The 12,092-nt window shown below is 49.5% G+C and overlaps 1 protein-coding gene across 5 annotated transcripts in view; it reads left to right on the top strand.

The window, feature by feature from the left end:
* PHACTR4 (phosphatase and actin regulator 4) overlaps positions 1–12,092 on the top strand; it is a 136,340-nt gene that overhangs the window by 100,474 nt on the left and 23,774 nt on the right. For all 5 annotated transcript variants that reach the window (XM_066638885.1, XM_066638882.1, XM_066638884.1 and 2 more), the window contains 2 exons: positions 8,724–8,888; positions 10,309–10,683. In XM_066638885.1, coding sequence (XP_066494982.1) covers positions 8,724–8,888; positions 10,309–10,683 — 540 coding nt within the window. The remainder of the gene's footprint in view (positions 1–8,723; positions 8,889–10,308; positions 10,684–12,092) is intronic.

The following is a 12,092-nucleotide window of genomic DNA, read 5'->3' as shown; positions in this document are numbered from 1 at the left end:
GTGCAGTAGCCCCACACTGCTCCAGAGGAGACCTCCGCAAGGCTCCGCTGGAGCCCAGGTAGTGGCACGCGTCTCCTTCGAAATCGGAGGGTTCGAGAGGCGCCCCTAGAGGGTTGGCGCTCAGGGCATTTGCCCTGTATGCCCCCCTCTAGGTCCTCCAGTGAGGGACAGCTCTTGCCCATCTTCTGTTTGTGGACATCTGGTTGACAACTGTGGGGAAGCCGATGCTGCATTAGGCTGGCCTTTGGGGCTACTCTTATTATTGTATTGGCAACCTTCAGTCTCGAAAGACTATGGTATCGCGCTCTGAAAGGTGGTTCTGGCACAGCATCTAGTGTGGCTGAAAAGGCCAATCCGGGAGTGACAATCCCTTCCACACCGGGAGCAAGTGCAGTCTGTCCCTGGTCTGTCTCCCTGGCTATGGGCCTTCCTTCTTTGCCTCTTAGCCTCAGACTGTTGGCAAAGTGTCTCTTCAAACTGGGAAAGGCCATGCTGCACAGCCTGCCTCCAAGCGGGCCGCTCAGAGGCCAGGGTTTCCCACTTGTTGAGGTCCATCCCTAAGGCCTTCAGATCCCTCTTGCAGATGTCCTTGTATCGCAGCTGTGGTCTACCTGTAGGGCGCTTTCCTTGCACGAGTTCTCCATAGAGGAGATCCTTTGGGATCCGGCCATCATCCATTCTCACGACATGACCAAGCCAACGCAGGCGTCTCTGTTTCAGCAGTGAATACATGCTAGGGATTCCAGCATGTTCCAGGACTGTGTTGTTTGGAACTTTGTCCTGCCAGGTGATGCCGAGGATGCGTCGGAGGCAGCGCATGTGGAAAGCGCTCAGTTTCCTCTCCTGTTGTGAGCGAAGAGTCCATGACTCACTGCAGTACAGAAGTGTACTCAGGACGCAAGCTCTGTAGACCTGGATCTTGGTATGTTCCGTCAGCTTCCTGTTGGACCAGACTCTTTGTGAGTCTGGAAAACGTGGTAGCTGCTTTACCGATGCGTTTGTTTAGCTCGGTATCGAGAGAAAGAGTGTCGGAGATCGTTGAGCCAAGGTACACAAAGTCATGGACAACCTCCAGTTCATGCTCAGAGATTGTAATGCAGGGAGGTGAGTCCACATCCTGAACCATGACCTGTGTTTTCTTCAGGCTGATTGTCAGTCCAAAATCTTGGCAGGCCTTGCTAAAACGATCCATGAGCTGCTGGAGATCTTTGGCAGAGTGGGTAGTGACAGCTGCATCGTCGGCAAAGAGGAAGTCACGCAGACATTTCAGCTGGACTTTGGATTTTGCTCTCAGTCTGGAGAGGTTGAAGAGCTTTCCGTCTGATCTGGTCCGGAGATAGATGCCTTCTGTTGCAGTTCCAAAGGCCTGCTTCAGCAGGACAGCGAAGAAAATCCCAAACAAGGTTGGTGCAAGAACACAGCCCTGCTTCACTCCACTTCGGATGTCAAAAGGGTCTGATGTGGAGCCATCGAAGACAACAGTGCCCTTCATGTCCTTGTGGAAAGATCTGATGATGCTGAGGAGCCTGGGTGGACATCCAATCTTGGGGAGAATCTTGAAGAGGCCGTCTCTGCTGACCAGGTCGAAAGCCTTTGTGAGATCTATGAAGGCTATAAAGAGTGGCTGTCGTTGTTCCCTGCATTTCTCCTGCAGTTGTCTAAGGGAGAATACCATATCAGTGGTGGACCTGTTGGCTCGGAATCCACACTGCGATTCTGGATAGACGCTCTCTGCAAGTACCTGGAGCCTCTTTAGTACAACTCGGGCAAACAGCTTTCCTACAACGCTAAGGAGAGAGATGCCGCGGTAGTTGTTGCAGTCACCCCTGTCACCTTTGTTCTTGTACAGCGTGATGATGTTTGCATCCCTCATGTCTTGAGGTACTCCACCTTCTCTCCAGCAGAGACAGAGGATTTCATGCAGCTCAGTGACGATGATCTCTTTGCAGCATTTTAGGACTTCAGCAGGGATGCTGTCTTTTCCAGGTGCCTTGCCAAAGGCAAGGGAGTCCAGGGCCACGTGAAGTTCTTCTAGGGTTGGTTCACTGTCAAGCTCTTCCAGCACAGGCAGGCACTCAATGTTGTTCAGTGCTTCTTCGGTGACTACATTTTCTCTGGAATATAGCTCAGAGTAGTGCTGCACCCAGCGTTCCATCTGCTGCGCCCGATCCTGGATGACCTCGCCTGTGGCAGACTTCAGAGGGGCAATTTTCCTCTGTGTTGGACCTAGGGCCTGCTTGATACCATCATACATCCCCTTGATGTTGCCCATGTCAGCTGCTATCTGTATCTCGGAACAGAGCTGGAGCCAGTAGTCATTAGCACATCTCCTGGCAGTCTGTTGGACTTTGCTGCGAGCAGTTCGGAGGACCTGCAGGTTGCGCTCACTGGGACAGGCCTTGTATGCTGCTTGAGCTCTCCTCTTTTCCTCAATGACTGGTGTCAACTCCTCAGAGTGGGCTTCAAACCAGTCTGCCGCCTTGTTGGTCTTCTTGCCGAATATGGACAAGGCGGTGTTGTAAACGGTATTCTTGAAATGTTCCCATCTGTTGGATGCGTTTGCATTGGCCGGGCCTGGAAGAGATTCCTCAAGCGCTTGTGCAAATTCCTCCACTTTTCTCTGATCCCGGGTCTTGCTGGTATCAATGCGAGGTCTTCCTTCCTTTTTTCGTGTGATACAGTCGCTTTGTTTGCAGTTTCACTCTGCTGCACACCAGGGAGTGGTCAGTGTCGCAGGCAGCACCATGATAACTGCGTGTGATCTTGATGCTGGGAAGGCTGGAGCGTCTGGTGAGGATCAGGTCGAGCTGGTGCCAGTGCTTTGATCTTGGATGTCTCCAAGAGACTCTATGTTGGGGCTTTGTGTTGAAGAACGTGTTGCTGACACAGAGACCGTGATGACAGCAAAACTCTAGCAGGCGTTGGCCATTTTCGTTCATCCTCCCAGTGCCAAACTGACCTAAGCAAGTGGGCCATGAACTGTTATCAGCACCAACTCTAGCGTTGAAATCGCCGAGGATGAACAATGGCTCTTTTACAGGGATTTTCTTGACAGTGGTGGCCAGGTCATCATAGAATTTGTCTTTGGCTTCTGCTGGAGACGACAGAGTCGGTGCATAAGCACTGATGAGAGTGACAGGTCCTGCTGATGACTGGAGCTGCAGGGACAAAATTCTTTCACTTCCCACAGTAGGTGGGATGATGGATTTCAGCAGGGTATTTCTGACCGCAAAGCCAACGCCATGTTCCCTGGTTTCGTTTGGTGGTTTTCCCTGCCAGAAAAATGAGAAATTTCTCTCCTTGACAGATCCGGAATCTGGCAGCCTAGTCTCTTGAAGGGCGACGATGTCCATCTGCAGTCTGCTCAGCTCCATGTCGATGACAGCTGTTTTGCGTGCGTCGTCTATTTCTTGCAGGTCATCAGAGAAGCCAGGTGTCATTGTCCTAACGTTCCAGGTGCCCAGCTTTAGGGCAGTAGTTTTCTGTTTTCTGTTGCATGGTGCAGAGTTGTCGATCCGCTTGTCGGTTTTCACCCTAAACCCCACGCACCCCATGAGGTTAACGGACCGTGGCGAGGCAACACCTTACTGGCTGGGGACTGCCCAGCTTAAGGCGGGTGGTAGCTGCCCAATGAGATGCAATGATCTCTCCCACCGTCGGAAGCAGCCCCTGGCGTCATGCTCTACGCCAATCGAGCAAAGACTTATAACCGGTAAACTGCTGCTTCCCGTGTTGTGCCGACGCCGTATGGCGAAGTTGGAGTGTCCTCTCCAGTGCGCGAAGCCTGGGTAAAGAAGGTATGGAGGATAGGCTGTTACCCATGCAGCAAATCCCCCCTCTCCACGTCGCTGGAATGATCCAATGGAAAGGCAGAAACCAATACGGTTGGTTCCAGCGGCGTCGCAGGAGTTGCCAGAACGTGACTGTGTTCAGCCATGAACTGCCTAAGGGACTCCGGCTCCTGATTTTGCCTCGAGGTTGACTCCTGAAGCCTTTTCCACAACTGGATGTAGCCACAAGGCAGTGGAGGTTTGAGGTCAGAGTTTCCTTCTCTTAGATGAGCTGCCTTCCTAGGCTGACGAGTCCCATCTACCCGGTCTTGCAGTATGGGGGGGCTACTCTTATACCCTCTTTAAAATAGGGCAAAGGTGCCCTGTTAAGAAACTGCAGGGAAATTTTGCAAAGAGCACCTGCTTCCCTCTTTGCAAACTAGTATTTCAGGTGTACTTTCTGTGCACCTTCCCAGCTTGTAGTCAGTTATGAAATTAGGTTTGGACATGTGCTTACACCGCTTCCTGTCTTGTGCTTGTTTTCAAGGACTGGTTTGTGGTCTCCTTGTCCCATTTATGTTGCTGTTAGTCTGCAAAAGAGCACAGTAACTGGCTGTCTCAAGTTCTCAGTGAGAAATTGGAAGCTTTTCTCTTTGCAAAACCAGCTTTTTGGTTTTAGAAGCTATCCAGAATCAAAGATGTTTTGCTCTATATTTTTAGGGCATTGCATCAAAGGCAGATGACTTCAATTGACTGAACTCCTGCCTTCATTTCCTCCTTAAACAGAAGTGGGCTGACAAACTGGAAGCAGAAAAAAAATGTGTTGCCCAAAAAAAGGGAAAGAAAACACAACTCAGAACAGTGATGAAAACTGTTGCTAGTAAAAGTTATGAATATCTGATTATTGCAGACTTCAGACAATAGTAGCAGTGTGGGAACTGCATTGTGGATAAAGCTGAAGAGAAACAGCTTCCGATTTAAAATTGTCCAGACGCTGAGCTTAATTGGCAGAAGGGGGCTGTATTTGTGTTTTAACCAGTATCACTTGCAGTGCAATCCTGTCCTTATCTAAACCGAAGGTAAGTCCCCACTGAGTTTAATGGGGACTTGGAGCCCAATCCTATGCACGTCTACTCAGAAATGTCCCATTGTAGTCAGTGGGGCTTACTCCCAGGTACATGTGGGTAGGATTGCAGCCTTAGTCCCAGGGAAGTGTGTGTGTAGAATTGTAGCTTTATTCAAATTTGCCCTGGAACAAATTTAACAAATTTCCTCAGGTTGGAAAAGAGCCCCTTGATAACTGGGGGCTCTTTCGTTTTCTTCTGCCATTGCTAATTAGCAGACCATGGGCGCAATCCTAACCCCTTGTGTCAGTGCCTTCCAGCACTGGCATAGCGGTGCCAATGGGACGTGTGCTGCATCCTGCAGTTGGGTGTCACTCACGCAGGCCTCCTCAAAGTAAGGGAATGTTTGCTCCCTTACCTCAGAGCTGCATTGCCCTTAAGTCAGTGCTGGAAAGCACTGGCATAAGGGGTTAGGGTTGCGCCCAATGTGTCCAACGAAAAGAGGCAAGCGTCGGAAGTGTGCTCTGAAGTATTTTCGTTAGAGAAGTGCCCCAAAAAGTTCACCATGCCCAATGCATGTTGAGCATGAACTATCCGTCACCACCAGAAGCAGTGAGTTTACAACGTTTCTTGTTTTGCTCAGGTTCTTAGCAATTGTGCTAACTTAGTTATCGCTAGTGCCAGGCTTCATGGTAACTTTTTCTGCTCTCTCTAATAAGAATATTTGATTACAGTGAGCAGCACTGGGAAGGTGTGACAGGAGCACAAAGTGGGCAGCGATGGGGGCGAGGAGAGGGTGGATAGGGTCCCAGGAGGCGGGGGGACCGCTGGTGGGTCTCCAGCCTCATACTTTATTTATATATTGAGGTTATGGCATGAGAAAGGTTGCAGATCACTGGCATACGCCACTCACAGCAAGGAGGAAAAGTTAGAGGCAGTAAGTGTGCCAGCAATCCATGCGTGCCATCAAGTGTGCCAACCATCAGTTTGATTACACACAAGACAGGAAAAGAGAGAGGGGCTTTGTGGTTCAATGACTAGACTTTGTCACGGACCAAGGTTAACTTGTATGCTGACTTGGATGTGAAAAGCTGCAGAGATTGTGGGCCTGCGTTCACAGGTGGACCATGCAGTCTTCTGGTATGGTAGGGGGCAAAGATGAAAAGGCAACCCTGGCAGCTAGGCTGCAGCTGTAGCTAGCTGCAAGGAGCAGAAGCAGGGCAAGGGAGCTGAGGGCGCTTGCCCATGGAAGGAAGCACCTTCCAGGGGGAGGGGGCATGATGGCTGCCCAAAGGGTTGGTGCAGCGGTTTTGCACTCAAAGGTGTCTGCTCAGTGGGCACTGGGACAAGGGGTTCTTGGCTGTGCTTGGGGAGGGGAGAGGCTGAAAACAAACGAGAGTGATTGACTACCGGTCCTGGGTGCTGGTTTGGCTCCTGGTAGCAGGAGGGAATGCGGGTATTTCCCATGCAGCACCAGTGGTTCCATGGATGACAGTACCAACAGCAAATGAAAATGCAGAACGAGGAATGAAGATGCAGGGGGCCCTGTAACCCTTTATGCCAGAAGTAACATTTTTTCATCTCCTACAATCGTTCTAAGTCCGGCAGAGGCTGCGAGCAGATGCGCACGGCCTCTGCTGGGCTCAGAAGACCCTCTGGAGGTGAGGGGAGCGTGCCTCTGGAGGGGGCAGGAGTGATGGAGCTGAAGACCTGATCTGCAGTTAACTAGAACTACGCATACAGCCCTGCCCCCCCTTGTTGCCTCAAGCCCTGAGGCTTTTCAAAAGTCAGATAGCAGCTAACCTGCCCTGCAAAGAGTTGAGTTACTATGGTTTACAGGAGAGCTGCTAATTGCCCTGCAAACAGCAGAGCTTCTGCAGTTTGCAAGCATGAGTAAATATAGGGAGATAAATGTTTGAGCACTAGATGCTGTTCCAGAACCACCATTCAGAGCGCGATACCAGAGTCTTTCAAGACTGAAGGTTGCCAACTACTAGAGCTGCCTCATTATGAGAAAGGGATCAAGTTTTTATTGCAAATAAACTATTACTTGTAAATAAATAAATATATTATTTCTTTCTAGATGGCCTTCTTAAAAGTCTCATAAAACTGGGTAGGTCCTGGTAGAGTGTCATTTTTCAAATTCTCTGCCAATCTGGCTGCCCTCCTTCCTCTCCTCCTTTATAGGAAAGACGCAGCCCAGAGCAGCATCGCACCAGGAGTTGCAGCCACTCTGGATGCAATTCTGTGCCAATCTGGGTTGCATCTCTCCTATCCTCTAAAGGGAAGAGGAAGAGAGTGGCCCAGAGCTCCACGGAATCACGCTGGAAGTGACTCCAACTTATGGTGCTGTTCCGAAAGTGATTGAGGTGATGCGACGACATCACCGCAGTTACTTCCGAGGCATGGGGCCGCAAAGCAGGGGACAGCCCCAGGCAGAAAAAGCCCCAGGACCACCTCTGTGTTGGGCGACAACACACAGCAATGCAGAAGCCGCTTCCATGTGATGTGGCCCTCCTGTGAAGCATGAGGAGCACATGTGAATAAAGCAGGAAGTTTGAGCCAGCTCATTTGCTCCAAAACCAAGAATGAGCTTTTGTGTGCCATCTTCTTCTCTTGACTGTATATTCAAGAACCCGCATTTTCAACTACTTGATTTTCTTAAACTGAGGGCACTTCAAAGCATCTTCCTATATTTGTGTTTAATTATTTGTGAATTGGAGGTCCCAGGGACCAGATACTGCATTAATAGGGTAGCTTTGTCATAGGATCATAGGAAACAGCCTTGTGTGGAGTCAGACCATTGGACCATAGAACTCAGTATTGTAGACACTGACTGTCAGCGACTCTCCAGGGTTTCAGACAAAAGTCTTCCCCTACCTGGAGACACCAGAGGCTGAACCTCAGACCTTCTGGTTCTCATCCACTGTTCGACAGTCCTCTCCTAAATATTAATGTTCAGCTAATAAGGAAATATGGATGGTGCATTATTTTTACTTTTGCAGAACAGGGGCCTCTTGGGCATTCTTTAATTTTGCAAGCAAATGCCCTTGAGTATGTTAAGCCTCTTGTTAAAATGGTGCATTTAAGGCACTGTGGCTATTTAAAGGCATGCTTTTTTGTGACTGTGTTCTTTTGTTCTCTCCTGTGTCATTTCTTAATAAGTAAAATCTCTCAGCCTTTTGAGTGTGTTGGGGGGGGGAAACGTACTAGAAACCAAGAACTGCGGCAATCAACAAATGGGGGAATTTCCGTCTTCCTGAAATGTCTCAGTTCAATAGATTGTATGTTTCAAGATGCTATTCTTCCTCTAGATTTTCTTTTTTAGTATCATGCTGCTACACCCTGGCAGTTGTTAAAATGTATGCGTGTCTGCACAGATTTAATAAGTGACATCGAGAGTAAAACGTCTTCGGGAGGAAGGAGCATCCCAACATGCAAAGGATTCTGGGTGCTAGCAGAATTTTCAGTTCTTGGAAGGAGTTTGCAGGAGGATTCTTCTGGAGGCCGGCCAGTCTTCAGTAGCTGAAATATTAAATGTGCACAAACAATAACATGTACACAGCTTTAAATTATGTATTAGTTTTTTAAACACATACGATGTTGTCCAAACCTCAGTCCCCCCGACCATAATATGTATGGAGGTAGCTTCTTCCTTTCATGTCACGGCATTAGAATCTTGGCTCTGATCTGCAGACTCTACTTGTGTGGCAGGACCCGTAGCTCTCTGGTATATGCAGACTCTGACTATTGCTGACTTTTCCTTCTGGCAACTTCTCTGACTTGCCTTGATATGTTTGATATGATATGATATATGATATGATACTTCTTCTTCTGTACTTGCCTTGATATGTTTCCATTCATTTCCCTCCCCCTCCAACCCAAACAGATGGAGAAGAGTCAGACAAGTGCAGCCATCCTGCCTTGAAAAATGGGCATACGATCCCCATAGACTGTACTGGGATTGTCAACCTAGCGCACCTGGAGGAAGAGCCTGGCAAGCGACTGAGCCTTAAGAAAGCTGTTCCATTTGAAGAACCAAAGAAATTGCAAGGTGAGAGGCAGCTTGTGGTGGCAGGGACTGGGGTTGCCTGAGAAATGTTTTCATTAACTGTCAGCTTCTTATTGTGAGCATATTAGTTTTGGGTCACCCTCAAGGATGTTTTCATTCCAGAACAAGTTGACTTACAACTTTGCTTCCAAGAGCCTGGCCCCACCCAATTTATCTCTCCTATGATCTATCATGCTGTCTCCTGCTGCCCAGACTAGGCTGCTGAATGCCAGACTTCATCTTGTACTTTAGTCTGAGAAATTGGCACATACCTTTGTGCTTCCCCCCCCCCAATGGACTGGAGTCAAAGATCTACCCCCTCCCTTTTTGAACAGCCCCACCTGCAATCCCCACTGCTGCTGTTATATTTTGTTCTTTTTCCCCTTTCCAAAACATGATATTGCCCCTCCCTGCACATCTGCTTTCCTTGCTTTGCTTTTGGCAGAATTGCTATTTGCTCCTTCCTGGCCCAGCCCACAATCTTCAATTGTAGTCAAAATGCTACACATGCTACAGATTTAGATCCTCACTCAGCCATGAAGCTTCCTGGGTGACTTTGGGCCTGTCACTCTGCCTCACCTACCTCACAGGGTTGTTGCGAGGACAAAAGGAGGGGAGGAACTATGTACACTATCCTGAAGTCCTTGGAGGAAACAAAGAGTTTCCTTTTTAGGCCAGACAAAGGGCCAGCTCATGCACTGATCACAACATGTGGCTTGACCCAAAGATGCTGTATGGACAGAAGACAGCAGAGGCACTTAAAGAGTCAGATGGTCTTCCTGCTGCGTAAACCTTCATAACTGTCCCAGAAGCCTTTTTCAGCCAGTCACAAACTTTGCACAGGGATTAGTGAAAGACGCATACTCTACTCCCCCATCCACCCTTTGCTTTTGGTCACAGGGATCAAAGGAGCAGGGAAGATGGCAGTAATGTCATCTCCAAGGTAGGGGATTGCTGTGAGTGACAAGCCCAAAGCCACCCAGGAAGCTCCATGGCTGAGTGGGGATCTGAATCTAAATTTAGCGTGTTGACTACAATGGGCAAAGAAAATTACTTCCTCTCCACAGTGCATTCTGGGGGGGGAGGGTCAGGTCCATGGGTACAAGTGACTCCGAGTGGCATGGCAGGGAGGTGTTGGCACCACCCCTGCCATACTGCCCCAAGTGCCATCTGAGCCTGCTGCCTCCCCCCCCACCCCGAGGTGTTCTGAAGGCCGGAGAGGCTGCGTGCAGCCTTCCCAGCCCTCCGAAGGCCTTCTAAGGCCTCCGGTGGGACTTGAAAAAACTTCTGGTTTTTGGCCAAGGGTTGCCACTGCCCCTCCACAATCTGCCAAGACCTGAATGGATTTAGTAAAATAGCTCACTGGTAGGGTCTTTAAGGCATTCCTATAATCCTAAAAAAGGGAAAATATGTTTCTTTACAGAGTCGTCCAGCAGTCATCATGGCTCAAACATGGAGCTGCCTCCGGAGTCTCGGGCTCCCAAGCAACCGTTGCTTCCTCCAAAACGACCTTTGTCGTCCTCTTCTTCTCAGGAGACGGATGATACTCAGGCAAAGGATCCTGTCCCTTCCAGCAGCACCGCAAGGACTATGCCTTCCTCCACAGCCGTGCCTACGACTAGCATAGCAAAAGGGATCAGTGTTTCCAGTACTCCTTCCCCAGCCCCCAGGACTGTGCCTTCTGCTCTCTCCAGTGCCCACACTACTGCTACCATGAATCATACCCACGCAGCACCTGCCAAGCAACCCCCTGTCCCACCTCCCAAACCAGTTAATAGGAACAGCAACCCTTTAATAGGTAGGTGGCTCTTTTTACATGTGTCTACAGACCCGTCTTGGATGCTTCCTTGAACTGGTTCTGCTTCAGGGTAGACGGGCGATGCCAGTGAGAAGAAGTCCAAGACTATTTTGGGAAGTGGTGGGGAAAAAAATTGCGTCTTGGTTCATCTATGGCAGCTTTTCTCAATGTTTGTCCCCCGCCATACCACTTTGCATGGCCCACCTATTGGAAGTACTACCTGAAGTTGCTGTGATGATGTCATTGCCTGTTACTTCCAGTTTGGGAGGCCAGATGCAACACAACAAACACCAGTAAGAGGCTCAGGGCGGACGGGAGGGATTTTTGAGCATGCGAAAAGTGCGCACTGGAGCTCCGCCTACTGAGCCAAGCCTCCTACTGCTGCTTGCTGTGTTACATTGCTGGTCTTCTTGCCAGGTTGGGGGGGGGGTCTTGCGTGCATCACCGGATACCACCTCAAGTACCACTGGTGGCACTGGTTGATAAGCACAGATATGTGGTGTTTTCCACCACTCTGTGGGAAAGATGTGCCTTCTTTGTAGAAACGTTCAGCTCTATAGTAATGACTGAATAGGTGGTAATGGGCTTCAGGGCATCTCTGCTCACAGATGACCGGAAGTGCATAAAGTGTGAAAGAAAATAATCTCCTCTTCTCTTGGTTCCTCAAATGAGCTCAAAACTCTGGCATGCTGTAAATTCCCTCATGGTAGCTCACAGATGCTTCCTGAAAAGGCATCCTCGGCAACACATGTGAAAATATCCATTGTGCCAAGTTTCTTGGCCATAGCTTGTTGCCCAAGGGTAGATCTCCCAAATATTTTAGGAGGCTATTTGGAGCCTTTTGGGAAGTTTAAGCTGGCGCTGAAGCTGCCTGACAGGCTGTTGTAGTTTGTGAAAGGTGTGGGGTGGGGTTTCTAAGCCCCTTCTAAACCACGTCAGGACTGCTGTCAGAACTTTGATTCGGCTACTTAGTCCTTGCCAATTCTTTTGCCGCTATGCCTTTCTGTGAGGCTGTTAGCATGCTGGTCCCACGGCAAAAGATTCACGTCTGCTGTCAGCCTAGGCAGCTGGCTATCCTAGGCAGCCAGCCTGCAACAGAGGAGTTAGAAACCCATTAAGTATTTGCAGGGCAGAACAATGGCAGCGACATGATCCCCAGGATTGCCCCACTGCTGGAGTCAGAAGGGTATGTTTTTTAACTTACAGAAGTCAGCATTGGCCTCTGAGAGGTGCGGGGAGCCCCATGGAGGCTTATGGGACCACGCGGAGACATCCATGGGGCTCCCCACGCTCCCTGGAGGCTAGCGCTGACTTCTGTAAGCTAAAAAAAACCCACTTCTGATCCTGGCAGTGGCACAATCTGGGGGATTGCATCACTGCCATTGCCCGATCCTGCCCCTTAAGGGGCC

This window comes from Tiliqua scincoides, chromosome 10 (assembly GCF_035046505.1).
Source record: "Tiliqua scincoides isolate rTilSci1 chromosome 10, rTilSci1.hap2, whole genome shotgun sequence".
In the NCBI taxonomy this organism is placed as follows: Eukaryota; Metazoa; Chordata; class Lepidosauria; order Squamata; family Scincidae; genus Tiliqua; species Tiliqua scincoides.
The sequence above is the reverse complement of the archived record's forward strand: the minus strand, read 5'-3'. Positions and strand labels throughout refer to the sequence as shown.